This window comes from Delphinus delphis, chromosome 9, assembly GCF_949987515.2.
Source record: "Delphinus delphis chromosome 9, mDelDel1.2, whole genome shotgun sequence".
Classification (NCBI taxonomy): Eukaryota; Metazoa; Chordata; class Mammalia; order Artiodactyla; family Delphinidae; genus Delphinus; species Delphinus delphis.
This window is the reverse complement of record NC_082691.1, coordinates 31585457-31599389: the sequence shown is the minus strand read 5'-3', so window position 1 is coordinate 31599389 and position 13933 is coordinate 31585457. Positions and strand designations below refer to the sequence as shown.

Genomic DNA, 13933 nt, shown 5'->3' with positions numbered 1-13933 from the left:
TTTTTCCTCTCCATGTCTTCAGGATTTGGGGTTGTTCTTAGGATATTCACCCATATTTCCTTTCAACATTTATTGTTTTATTTTTTATGGTTGAATATTTGAGGCAGCTGAAGTATATCCAGGTGTAGGAAATAAGGGCTATTGGTTTCATATATACTTTTTATCAACTGGTGAAAAGTGGCCATCTTGGCTTTGGAGCTCAATGACCTCACCTCCCAGTAAATGAGGGCTTTAGGTGAGGCACAGAAAAGTATATTATGAGATAGAGAGAGGGATTATGCATTTGGTCATAGAAGAAGTCTAAAATCAGAATGGGCTTATTGGAAGAACTGTCTGTTGAGATAGCATGGACAAGATGACAAAAGGAGAAAAAGATAAGAAAAGGATTGATGAGAAGCGGTTCAGTTTGACTTGCCATGTGCTAGAATTTGGGGGAGCCAGGCTCGAGCATGTGGTGGGGAACGGTGGAAGATTGTTGAGCTGGGGTGTGATTTGAGCAGGACTGCCCTTCAGGAAAGTGACTCTGATAGCAGTGTGGTAGTGGATGGAAGTGAGGATGTGGGGACCAGTTACAAGACTAAGTCTCTAAGCTAGGTTGTTTTTTTTGTTTTTTAATAAATCTATCTACTTATTTATTTTTGGCTACGTTGGGTCTTTGTTGCGGTGCACGGGCTTCTCATTGCGGTGGCTTCTCTTGTTGCAGAGCGTGAGCTCTAGGCACGCGGGCTTCTGTAGTTGTGGGTCATAGGCTCTAGAGCGCAGTCTCAGTAGTTGTAGCGCACAGGCTTAGCCACTCCGCGGCATGTGGGATCTTCCCGGAGCAGGGACCGAACGCGTGTCCCCTGCATTGGCAGGTGGATTCTTAACCACTGCGCCACCAGGGAAGTCCCACTAGGTTGGCTTTTGCTGGGAGATGGTATGAAACCGTTCCAGTGGGAAACAAGGAAGTCCACCAAGCAGAGCGTACCTTCAGTGGGGTTCAAGGCACAAGGGCAATAATCTGTCAGGTGCTGAAACACAACTGGAAAGTAGGATCAGATTAGATCCAGAGCTCAAGACAGACAGCCTCTGTGGGTACAGTAAGGCACTAGCCAGATAATTGGGTTTGGGGACAGGACCTGAAGGGAAAAAGACAATAGCACAAGAGCTGAGGTCCTGGACAAAGCATTAAGATGTGGACTCAGACATGGCGGAAGCAAACAGAGAACAAAGTTAGACTCCAGGAAGGTTGGGTTGATATTCCCTCATCTAGCGTTGAGCTAAAGGCCCTTAAATTATCCCGCTCCCTGACCCTTTAAGGAGAGAGTTGATCCCAAAGTGGGCAATGAGGCTGAACCTGCAGGACTGTTCCCCTGGGGTGACGTGTGGATGCATCTCTGCAGGACTCTGAGGAAGAAACATGATGGTACTCAGCCAGATTAACAGCCTCCCTCGGGCAGTGACCAGCTTTTCCTTGTTTATAAAAATGAGCCCTGGGGGCTTCCCTGGTGGCGCAGTGGTTGAGAGTCCACCTGCCGATGCAGGGGACACGGGTTCGTGCCCCGGTCCGGGAAGATCCCACATGCCGTGGAGCGGCTGGGCCCGTGAGCCATGGCCGCTGAGCCTGCGCGTCCAGAGCCTGTGCTCCATAACGGGAGAGGCCACAACAGTGAGAGGCCTGCGTACCGCAAAAAAAAAAAAAAAAAAAAAAAAAGGAGCCCTGGGTAATGTTTCTGTTTATTCTTCTGCCCTGTGGTGGTCTCTAACTTGTTCTCTGGATCCTGGCGTATTGAGGAAATTCCCAGTTACCTGCTGGATAATGAAAACTTTGCCTTTTAATTTTTAGAGAATATTTTTATATTCCAGGTTTCACGTTGAATTTAACCTTTCTGTCCTTTGTAACCTCTTTTACTTCCACGTGTTGATATACTTCTTGACACTTTGCAGCTAACTTTGAGAAGCTGTGACGGAATCTGAAAGTCTTGACACGTGATATTCAAATGGCTGTATGGTTCTAAACTTGGTTCTAAACTTACATCCGTCTGGACACAGGCACACACACAATTCAATGTTTTGTTCTTCTTTTAGACATTAGGAAGCCAGATCCAGCCAGAAGAATTTAAAGTTGCACGAACTGATGAAAACCCTGCCATGGGTTTGGCTCGTCCCATAGTCAGGAGTTCTTTTCATAAAAGCCTGAGGAATTCTCGAAAGTATCAGAATGCCTTTGATGTGGAAACCATTGAACTTGTGAGTTGTTTTTCACTTAAATCTTTAGTTGCTTAGTTTTGCTGTTGAAATTCTTAGTCTTGCAAGTATATTGCAGGCACAGAGGATTCCTGCCATGAGCCATACTCTTCTTAAAAAAGGGAAATATCAAATTTTAAATGTATTTGTCAAAAATTGAAATCAATTCCAATTAAAATTGGATTTCCAATGAAAAAAGATCCAAAAACATAGTCTTTGTGCTTAGATGCTTAAAATTAAAACTAGATATTCCACTTATTTTTGAGGTCCAGAGATAAATAAGGCTGGTCTAAAGTAAGAGGCCCTGATATTTGCATGCTCTAGTAGGTAGGATTACTTTTGATTTCTGTGCTAGGAAACTCAGATTAATATCAGTTTAAGAAAAATAAGAGGTTTTATTTCTCTTTCACATAAAAAAATCTTAAAGGTGAGAAACCCAGGGCTAGAATGGTGACTCTGCCATGGTTACCATGGATTCAGGTTCCTTTCATATTTATCCTCACTATCCTGGCATGTAGCTTCCATTCTCAATGATCGAAAATGGCTCCTGAAGCTCCAGCCATCACATCTGTGTTCCAAGGAGCAAGAAGAAGCAAAGATTTTCCATAAGTCCAATACAGTACTTTTATTTATATGTCACTGGCCATAACTTAATCACATGGCGCTACTTAGCTACAAGGAAGGGTAGATAACTGAATCTTTTTGCTATATGCATTGCTACTCTGAATAAGATTGGAATTCTCTTACTAAGACAAAGGAGAATAACCAGAAATAGCCAAAGTGTACATTCTTTAACGTTTCTCACCTGAAGACTTGGGGTGTTATTAATTCAAGTTAACAGAAGCCTTTATAATATTGATAAAAAGGGAATCCATTCCAAGAAAAGATATTTTATGGTTTTAAGAAATGCCTTTTGATGTTATTTACTGATAAAAGCTGAGTTTATTTTTACTTTTGTGTTGGCCTGAAGACACTAATCCTACCAAGAATTCACTGCATCTGTTTTTCTCTGCCCACAATGTTATTGACTGCAGAGATTACGAGGGCTGTCTCAGAGGTCTCAATCTTGGTGTATTTATGGAAAGAGAATAACAATTGAATTATTGTGGAGCTGCATTATCATCCATAAAATAAACAGTTTCCCCCTTTTTGGCTATGGAAGTATTTACTTCTCATTTCCTCATTTATCTGGACAGTTATGCTGCTAAATCTTGAGAGTCTGGTATTTTAGAGGAGCCCTTCTCTTGGAGAAATGCACAGAGAAGAGTGGGAGTCAGAAAATGCCACACCAACAAGACTGTCCTAAGTGCTATCATAGAGGGATAAACAATGTGCCCAAGGAGCGGGGGAAATTAAGTCTGATCAGAAGGGCCTGGAAGACCTGTTGGCGTGTGAAGAGCAGCCTCAGCTCGTTTAACAGGCTGGAGACCAGGGCTACACGATGTTAACTAGGGAGGAAAAAAACACCCTAAAATGCAGAGAAAATGGGTGGCTTGAAAGAAGAGGGCTGAATAGAAACTACTCCCATGTTCTCTTTTTCATAGAGACACAAACATGACCTATTTAAACAACTATAAGGCTATGGGATTCCATAGGCACCTTTTGTATCTAGTTGTAGTCAGAATACTCTCCTTTATGTGACCTAAATCCTTCATGCTTGACCAGACACTGAGTTCAGCATTTGCTGAGAACCTGATGTGTGCCAGGCATTGGGCTGTTTCTAGGGATATAAAGACATAGTCTTCACCTTAAAAACAAACAAAGAAGCAGAGTCATGTAAACAAACAGGGTGGGGGGATCACAAAACAAGCTAAGCTATGAAATAGAAGAAGTCCGCAGAGGGAACAGTGGTGAAAGAAAAGGGGAGTAGTTACTTCAGTTTTGTGAGCTGGGAACACGTCACAGAAAAGGCATCGCTGGGCAGGATTCTGGGGTGAGGAGACCAGGCCCACGTCCTCAGGTTAATCATGGCGCCTTGTGTTGGTGAGGACACTTACCCATCCCTTCATGGGTCTTGTCTCATGTGACCCCCAACATCATGCCGGAGTGGAACTGGACTTGAATTCTAGGGCATTTTGTGCCCAGATCCTGCTTCTGCCCACTCTGCCGAGGCTGGAATAGAGATGGGCTGGTCACACCATGAAGATTGTTTCTTGGGTGAAGGACTCATACTCAGCTTATGCTGTGTAGTCAATGGACAGAGTTAACATTTGATAACATCCTGTCCAACCCCCTAGTAGTTCGCTGTAGCCTGGTCACTCTCTGCACCTAGCTTGCAAGCTCCTGGAGGGTGATGCCAGGCCTTCTCTATGTCCATAAACTCCAGTGACGGTAGTGTTGTCACCTTTTTGTCCTGACATGTATGTGTTCTAGGATGAAACTGTGCCGCCGGTGTCTTTTATGAAGATCCTGAAACTGAATAAAACAGAATGGCCCTACTTTGTGGTGGGAACTCTGTGTGCTGTTGCCAACGGGGCGCTTCAGCCGGCTTTCTCGGTCATCTTCTCAGAGATTATAGAGGTGAGGCTGAAAACACCACGGGACAGCTTGAGGATGAAGTGATGAAATCACTTCACCGTTACATCAGTTCTCATGCCAACCTGGTCCATTTTGCAGTAAAGCAGCCTCACATTAAACTAAGCCCGAGGTTTTAATTCCCTTTGGAGGAAAGCTGTGAGGCAAAAGAAAAAACAGGCAAGTTATGCTATCGATGAAATTAGAAACTGTAAATTCCCTGCAGAAGGCATTCTGATTCACTCTCTTCATTTGGATGAACTGGTGTCAGGCAGTGATCCCCATCCCGTTTGTGGAGAGGAGATGCATGTCTCACTGGATGGCTGGGTGGTGGGGCAGGGGAAGAGTTCGTGTCTCAAGTGTTCAAGAGGCTAGGCTCTGGGGGCAGACTGGCCTCACCACTTAATCGCTGTGCAAATCGGGCAAATGCTTTCCCTTGCTGTACCTCAGTTTCTTCATCTGCAAAATAAACCTACCTCCTAGGATGGCTGAGGATTAAGAGATGATTTAGGTAACTATTTAAGAGTGTCTGCCTCGAAGTAAGGATTCAAAAAGTTGCTACATCACTGTTTAGCAATTGTAGCAATGTTGAGCATTGTTTCGCAATGGCTACATCATTGTTTAGCAATTCTTACAAGGCTTGGGGAGGCTAAGAAGGAAAACCTACACTATCCAGTAGTTAAATTCATTGGGGGATATTTATCAGAAGGGATCAGAAATATCTAAGGCTCCATAAAGTCCAACATTTATATTTTATAACCTTAGTCTCTAATGTTATTGGAGAGACTTTTTTGCTAAAGATGAATTATTCTCCATCACATTACGACTTTATTCTGCTGTTCTTCAGCTTTTTTTCTATCTTTATGTTTTGAGCTTCATATAATGTATTATCCTTCAAAGTTTTGTTTTATTTTATTTCTTAATTAATTTTTATTGGAGTATAGTTGCTAAGAGTTTATTATGCTTGTGACTTTGAACGTTGGTTTAAGACCACAAGCTAAAAAATAGCTTAGGAAGAACCCTCCAGCTGTTCTTACATTACAAAATAAGGCAATCCCTGGCTCTCCTGCAATCCAAGAGCTGTGTGGATTGTATTTATATTTGGGGGCATCTCCTTTGTGTCAAATGCTGGTCTTGGAGATCAAGCAGGAAACAAAATAAACTAAGTTCTGCCCTCAAACAGTTTACCTTCTATTGGGACAGACACAGAACACAACCAAAAAGCAAATATGTAATGTGTCACAGCATAGCAAGCATTTTAAAAGCAGGGTCTGGCAGTACAGGGGCTGGAGCTGGAGGTGCTGTTTCATGCGGGCGGGTCAGGAGAGGCCTGTCGGGGCAGAGGCCCCGTGGAGTGGAGGGTGGTGAGCAGGTAGGGGTCAGGGAGGAGTTCAGGCAGAGGGAACAGCAAATGCAGAGGAAGAGGCACAAACACGAAAATGTGCAGCCACACACAGTCTGTAGGCAGTGTTTCAGCCCATGTTAATAACCGCAAACAGTAAGTCTGCTACATGCGAACTTTCCAGTTGTGAACGCGCGTGCCAGCCCCTGTGTGCCAGCTGTTGTACCGTACTACTGTACTTTTCAAGGTACTGTACTGTAAGATTGTACTGTTTTCTTTTTCTTTTTTTCTTTTTTTTTTTGCGGTACGCGGGCCTCTCACTGTTGTGGCCTCTCCCGCTGCGGAGCACAGGCTCCGGATGCAGAGGCTCAGCGGCCGTGGCTCACGGGCCCAGCCGCTCCGCGGCATGTGGGATCTTCCCGGACTGGGGCATGAACCCGTGTCCCCTGCATCGGCAGGCGGACTCTCAACCACTGCGCCACCAGGGAAGACCTGTTTTCTTTATTTTTTGTGTTTGTTTTTTATGTACGTATTATTTGTGTGAAAAGTATTATAAACCTAATACAGTACAGCACTATTGATATATACCCGATTGTGTTAGTGGGGTACCTAGGCTAACTTTGTTGGACTTACGAACAAATTGGACTTACAAACGCACTCTGAGAACGGAACTCGTATTGTATTCCTCCGATTCACAGAGACAGGAAGTAGAATGGTGGCTCCCAAATGGCTGGGGGGAGGGTCATGGGAGTTACTGTTTAATGAGTACAGAATTTCAGTTGTGGATGATGAAAGAATTCTGGAGATGGATGGCAGTGAAGGTGGCACAACACTGTCAGTACACTTAATGCCACTGACTAGTATACTTAAAATCTACCGTTCAGCCATTTTTATGTTACGTATATTTTACCGCAGTTAAAAAAAACACGTATTCAAAACCTAGTTTTTAAAATGTGATGCTCAAGCCATTGTTTATGGGAGGAATAAACAAAGATCATGTAATCCAAGTGGGTGTTTTAAATGTTCTTTTGTAGATTTTTGGACCAGGGGACGATGAAGTGAAGCAGCAGAAATGCAACATGTTCTCATTGCTCTTTTTAGGTCTGGGAATTATTTCTTTTTTTACTTTCTTCCTTCAGGTAGGTACCTATGATTTGATATTCTCATAGAGTCTATATTCAGTTAGAAAATATAGACTAATTACCTATTAACTAGATTTTTGTTAATTATCTGTTAATATAAATAATTGATTAATCAAAATCCAATAAAAGAAACAGGTGATCAGAACCTTAGCTTTGATTTGGAACTTCCAAATCTTAGACTGAAATGAATTGCAGACACAGTTGGCACAAGGTTCTTTGAGAGGGCAGTGTCCTAAGCAGGGGGAATTGTGACTTCCCTGTGTGCTAAATTACGTCATGTTACAGGTTGGCCCTCAGCAAACATTCATTACCAAAGACAAAAGAGACTTGAATTCACAGGACAACATAAGTACCAGTTAAACTCACCTAGTCATAAACTGGAAAAAAATCAGTACAATAGCATTCTCTCTCTCTCTTTTTTTTTTTTATAAATTTATTTATTTTATTTTTGGCTGTGTTGGGTCTCCGTTGCTGTACACAGGCTTTCTCTAGTTGCGGCGAGTAGGGGCTACTCTTCGTGTGGTGCACGGACTTCTCATTGCAGTGGCTTCTCTTGTTGTGGAGCACGGGATCTAGGCACGCAGGCTTCAGTAGTTGTGGCTCGCGGGCTTCAGTAGTTGTGGCACATGGGCTTAGCTGTTCTGCGGCGTGTGAGATCTTCCCGGACCAGGGATCAAACCCATGTCCCCTGCACTGGCAGGCGGCTTCTTAACCACTGCACCACCAGGGAAGCCCAGCATTCTCTTTTTGTTACTCTTCATATAATATCAAGTAACTTCTCTGATATTTTCTTCCTTACTTGATGAACTGTTTGAAAGAATGCACATTATATTGCATTTAGATATTGTAGACCTGGACAAAATGAACTAGTATACTTCCCTCTGGTTGTGCTTGTCTACCTAGACTTTTACCAAATTTCTTTTGTCTCTTTAACTCAGTGCCTTTCCAGTACACACAGGCCTTTCTAATACAATCCATTAAGGCCACAGAATATTTCCTAGTCATGCCCAGTGTGCTTCTCTTTGATTATTGTTGAGCCAGTGGTAAAAGTAAACCTAGCTTTTTATTTAGAAATTAGAGCCTTGCTCGTAGCAACTCCATGTCCAATGCAGCCGCAAGCCCTGGTGTGTTAGGGAGTAGAGCCTACATATGCCGCACCAACAGTGGGCTGATGGACGGAACTATGGAGCCCTCACGGGCCTTGAGCGATCTGCCAGCAAAGGCGGGAGGAGACCAGGGCAGTCTAGGCCTGGAGCCCTGGGGCGGACTCACCCTGAACACTGACCACCGATCCTCTTGGTTTAGTGAAGACCTTGGATGCATCCTCCCCAGAGAGCACCCCACGTGCCCACCCCAACACTCAGCGTGGCTGGAGGCTCACACCCATGCCAGTGCCTGGGGAGCAAACCCAACTCTGGACATCTGGTCGGGTCTCCAGTTTGAACAGGATATAATTAGAAAGAGGGAAAGTGTCTGGCAAGGATGCTGGGGGAGGAGTAGCCTAATTGTTCGCTAATCTGAGAGCAGGTGGAGATGTGACGGGGGAGCAGCAAACTCATCTGGAGCTTGATACTCCAGACATCCTCCCTCCGCTACACTACAGGAGCCAAAACGCATCCCTGCATAGAATTTTGTTACTTCTGTTGGAGAGTGATTTGCTTAAAGCATTAGGAACACACTGAACGTTGTAATTAAGTACAGTATTCTTCTCACTGAGATGTTGTCCTTGAGAGTTTTGAAAAGGAAGTCTATTTAGAATGCTTCAGAAGCCAGAACTAGATACTTCTAAGGGTTTTGGTTTTAGGATTCTATTGTATACCAATGATTTAGAAGTATATGAATTAAAATTTTTTTATGGAAGTATAGTTGATTTACAATGTGTTAATTTGTGCTGTACAGCAAAGTGATTTGGTTATACATATATAAACATTCTTTTTTTAATATTCCTTTCCATTATGGTTTATCATAGGATACTGAATATAGTTCTCTGTGCTGTACAGTAGGTCCTTGCTGTTTATCCATTCCATATATAATAGCTTACATCTAGCAGTACATGAACTTTAAGTTAGGACTTTGAAGTAGTATCTGGTCATAGACTTTGTTATTTGAACAGTTGATTCATAAATAAATATTATAGAAATCCATGCGAATACACCCACTTGTGTCAGAACGCTTGTGATCATCAAAAGGGACAAAAGCCTTTCTTCTCGCCCAGGGCTTCACATTTGGGAAGGCTGGCGAGATCCTCACCACAAGGCTGCGGTCCATGGCTTTTAAAGCAATGCTGAGACAGGTAGGTGTGTGCTCGGGAGCCGTTCTTTCCTTTCAAGCCTCTTCCTGTTCTGGCTGGAGTGCTGCCCTGCGTGTTGTGTGTCCCAGGTGTTCATGCAAGGACTGGTCAGGGCCCAGCTAATTGTCCTGGTCCTTCAGTATCCAAAGAACTCTCAGGGTTTTCGTGGGAGTAGGCTGAATTTAGGTCACTTTGGGGGCTAATTTTGCAACTATCTCTATCCATGTGGATACTATCATTTCAAGGACCTGTATCTGTTTTCTGGATTCTACGCAGGCCCTGGTGAGTCATTTGAGACTCCAGGATGCCTTTACACAAAGGAAAGGGTGGTTGGCAGTGTTCCTGTCCCACGATTGACCATACTAACTATAGGTTTTACCAAATGTTGGTAATTGAGTTTGTTAGAGCTCTGCTTTCACGTTAATTCACTTGTTAATTCACTCAGTCATTACCCACTAGGTACCAGACAGTGTGCTAATAGCTGGGCCTATAAAATGCCTTATCTGCCCTCTTGGGAAGGTCACAGCCCAGTGTAGGACATGTGGGAAAATGTGCAAACATGAATTCTCTATTTTTATAGAGAAGGCTTAAGAGAGGGCCGGAATATTGTCCAACCAATTGATAGGAATCGATGACATTCCTGTTCACAAAAGGGCACAGAGCAGGTATCATATTTTGTGCAAGTCTGAATTTGCAGACCTCTTTCAGTGTCTTTTAAACTGTTGCTATGGAGGAAAAATTACTTTATATGAAGCTTAAAGATGCTGTGGATGAGTGGCTTATAATTAAAATCATATCTAAGATAGACTCTTTTAATCCTTGCTTCAAACAAAACAAAACAAAAACGTGGTGAGAAACCAGGGCTGATGATCTCATGCCTAGAATTTGCAAGAAAGAGCCGTGTCCAGCACAACTCCACCGTGTCCAGCACAACTCCTTTGTGAGAGACACCACCCCATCAGGATACTACGGAAGTATCCGTAGTACAAGTTGTGAGGACTGGGTGATGGACCCACCCACGGGCTCGGGCTCCGGGGAAGCTGGCAGCGAGCACAGCTGCAATCTGGATAAGCCCCGCCCCGGTCAGTGTGCTTTCCCAGCACAGCAGAGCCCGATGCAGGTGGGGGTGGAGATTGCATCCTGGTGGGGCTCCGAGGTGTATGCTCGAGGCAGGGACTAGAGCTCCCCACTGCATGGGAGGTCTCCCCTCAACTCCAACACCCAAGTTAAGTGTGGATATTTCCTCAGCATTGAATGTTTGGGATGTTTCATCTGATTTTCTCTGCTTGTTTTAATTTGGAATGAATTTAAAGGTGTATTTTGTGCCATAGGACATGAGCTGGTTTGATGATCATAAAAACAGTACTGGTGCACTTTCTACGAGACTTGCGATAGATGCCTCCCAAGTCCAAGGGGTATGTAGACTGCACTCTACTACTGTTTTTCTTTAACATGGTTTGGAATAAACATATGGCACAGCTGCGACCTTTAAGCTGCCTTCAGCTGCAAATAACAGAAAAGTCAAACTGGCCTAAACATTAAAGAGGAGGGTTGGACTGCAGGGCTCACAAGTGGCCCGAAGGACTCAGGTGCCTTCTGTCTGTTGGCTCTGAGTGGCTTTCAGTCCTCAGGGTTGGCTTCACCCTGAGGCTTGTTCCCTCGTGGCCACAGGGTGGCTGCCAGGAGCAACCATAGCTACAAGCTTCCTTGTTTCCCATCCAGCGAAAGAGAGCGCACACCTAGGCCTCGACTGCCAAACACCCTTCTCTTACATCTAATTGAGACTAATTTGGGTCACATGCCCAACCCTAACCAATAACTGGCTCCAGGGAGTGCGGCCGTCTTCCTGGCTTCCCTCCCCAGCTCTGGAGCTGAGGTCTGTTACCTGGGAACTCACTGCTTCTCCATAGCGCAGGAGAGCAGCAAGTCCCCTGCAGTGTCCCTGTGAGGGCCCTCGTTTTCTCACTGGTGCAAACAGGACTTCATCTTTATGCATGCTTTACGGGGGGATGGTCTCCTAGGGTCTGTACCCTGGGTAACAGATGGTCTCTTGGGGCTCGTGAATCTCCCTCTTACACATTTGAAGCGAACAGGCTTTAAAATGGCCAGAGTGCCCGGGGTGTGTTTCCTCTTTGAATGTTGCCTTCATGACAAAGTGTGCGCCCCACAGCCTCTCCCCAGAGCAGAGCAGCCGATGACTTGCTTCAGCAGTGCTGAATCCTATGGGCAGGAGAGGAAGGAGAGCTGAAAAGCACGAGGAAAAACCTGCAGAGCCTCCCAAGTTACCCACAGGTGTCTTGGGTTTATTGTAACAAAAGGGAGCAAATGTTAGTACAGGCACAGATCCCTCTCTCGTGTTAGAACAGGCACAGATCCCTCTCTCGTGGTTCTGACCGGGAAGCTGAAGGCTGCAGCTCATGGATTTGCAACTTAAAATACAGCTGCCTCTCTTCTGTTGCTCTTCCAGGCCACTGGGACCAGGTTGGCTTTAATTGCACAGAACACAGCTAACCTTGGAACTGGTATCATCATAGCATTTGTCTACGGTTGGCAATTAACCCTTTTGATGTTATCGGTTGTTCCAATTATTGCTGTATCAGGAATTGTTGAAATGAAATTGCTGGCTGGAAATGCCAAAAGAGATAAAAAAGAACTGGAAACTGTTGGAAAGGTGGGTCAAATACGGCTTCAGTTGGTATTAAGTATGGTTTTTAGACATGGGTTTTATTTGATTGATTTATTACAACATGCATGTTTTAATGATGTTAGTGCTTCCTACAACTAATCATGGTCAACGCTGTGTATGAAATATTTTACTGTGTCAATGCCTAGAACTTGAAAATGGGATAATTAATGTAAAGCTTTTATCCTATAGAAGGTGTTATATTCAGAAAATTTCTGAATTTTCAAAGTTCATTTTACCTTTTACTTTGTATACCGATGCCATTATTAGGACAAAAGTTACCCCTGTTTTACAGATGAAGAGTCCTTAAGGCAGAGAATTATAAGTGTATTGTTCAAAGTAGGACATTTGCCAGTACTTAAAAGACAGTCCTGTTCTTGGCTGTGATTTCTATAGTTAATTAAGCTAGGCAGCCACCAGAGGACAGTAATGCTCTGATTTCTGGTTCTAATTATAATGGCAATTGGGCACACACTTAATGTTGTGCCAATTATTGTTCTAAGAATTTATATGTACCAACTCATCCTCACAATAATCCTATGAGGCAAATACTAATGTTACACCAGTTTTACAAATGTGGAACCTGAGAATGAAACAAGTTAAAGGCATGGCTGGGATTCAAGTCCTGGTCTAATTTCAAAGTTCTTTACTATATTACCTCTTCATATGGGTTTAAGTGTGTCTAGATATGCATATAAACATTTTATTTACACGTACATGTATTTAAATGTTTAAATGTAGATAACAGCCGGGAATTTTTTTACCCTTATTTATGTAAATATTATACTATATTGAAACATTAGGAGGTGAAGCAGACGGTGTATATAAATTGTGATAGTTTCTATAGCACAACACTTGCAAAGCCCTTTCACAGACAATACTGCATAGGCCTTAATACAATTATGGTTACGCAAGGTGGGACAGATAGTATGTCTCGCTCATGGGTTAGAAAGCAGTTAGCATGATTCCCACACCTAAGCTCTCGGGTACCCAGAGTCCCTGAAGATCCTCTTGGCTGCTGGCTGTGGGTACTTCAGGGCAGTGGTCCCCAACCTTTTTGGCACCAGGGACTGGTTTCGTGGAAGACACTTCTTCCACGGAGAGGGACTGGGGGGCTGGGTAGTTCAGGCAGTAATGCGAGCGATGGGGAGAGGCAGATGGAGCTTCGCTCCGCTTTCCTTCCACTCATCTCCTGCTGTGCGGCCTGGTTCCTAACAGGCCATGGAGCAGTACTGGTCTGCGGCCCGGGGGTTGGGGACCCCTGCTTTAGGGCATCATTTCCTTGATTTCTGCTTGTCACAACTAACTACTGAAAAAACACCCTGTAGTGTTCGTTTCCTTTCTCCTCCAGAACCCTACCGCTTTTCACATTTCAGAAGGGAGATTGTCAGCAGGTAGAATGAAGATCAATTTTTCTTAGACTAGTCACATGAAAGAAAACACCTTGAGTCTAGTTAAGATAATAGAATCTTACTTCTATTAAAAATGGCTAATGACGCTGAACGTTGCCAGAGTTTTGGCAGGAGTAGGGCAGTTAGAACGGAGCAGCTTGGCAGACAAAACACCACCTTAGACCTTCCATCCTGGCCTTGCGGCCGCTCAGTATATCATACTGGAGAAGACCCCCCACTTCTCTGGTCTTCACTTTCCACTTCTGTAACGTGAGAAATTGTACCAGATGATGTCCCGGGTTCCTTTCAGCTAATACATTGTCGTTCCAGGGATCAGAGAATTAA

General features: G+C 43.9%; 1 protein-coding gene across 8 annotated transcripts in view; it reads left to right on the top strand.

Annotated features, from left to right (window-relative positions):
* The window catches only part of LOC132430972 (phosphatidylcholine translocator ABCB4), a 75309-nt gene that overhangs the window by 40381 nt on the left and 20995 nt on the right, over nt 1-13933 (top strand). For all 8 annotated transcript variants that reach the window (XM_060020365.1, XM_060020368.1, XM_060020369.1 and 5 more), the window contains 6 exons: nt 2068-2229; nt 4600-4746; nt 7117-7221; nt 9440-9517; nt 10846-10929; nt 11982-12185. In XM_060020365.1, the coding sequence (XP_059876348.1) occupies nt 2068-2229; nt 4600-4746; nt 7117-7221; nt 9440-9517; nt 10846-10929; nt 11982-12185 (780 nt within the window). The remainder of the gene's footprint in view (nt 1-2067; nt 2230-4599; nt 4747-7116; nt 7222-9439; nt 9518-10845; nt 10930-11981; nt 12186-13933) is intronic.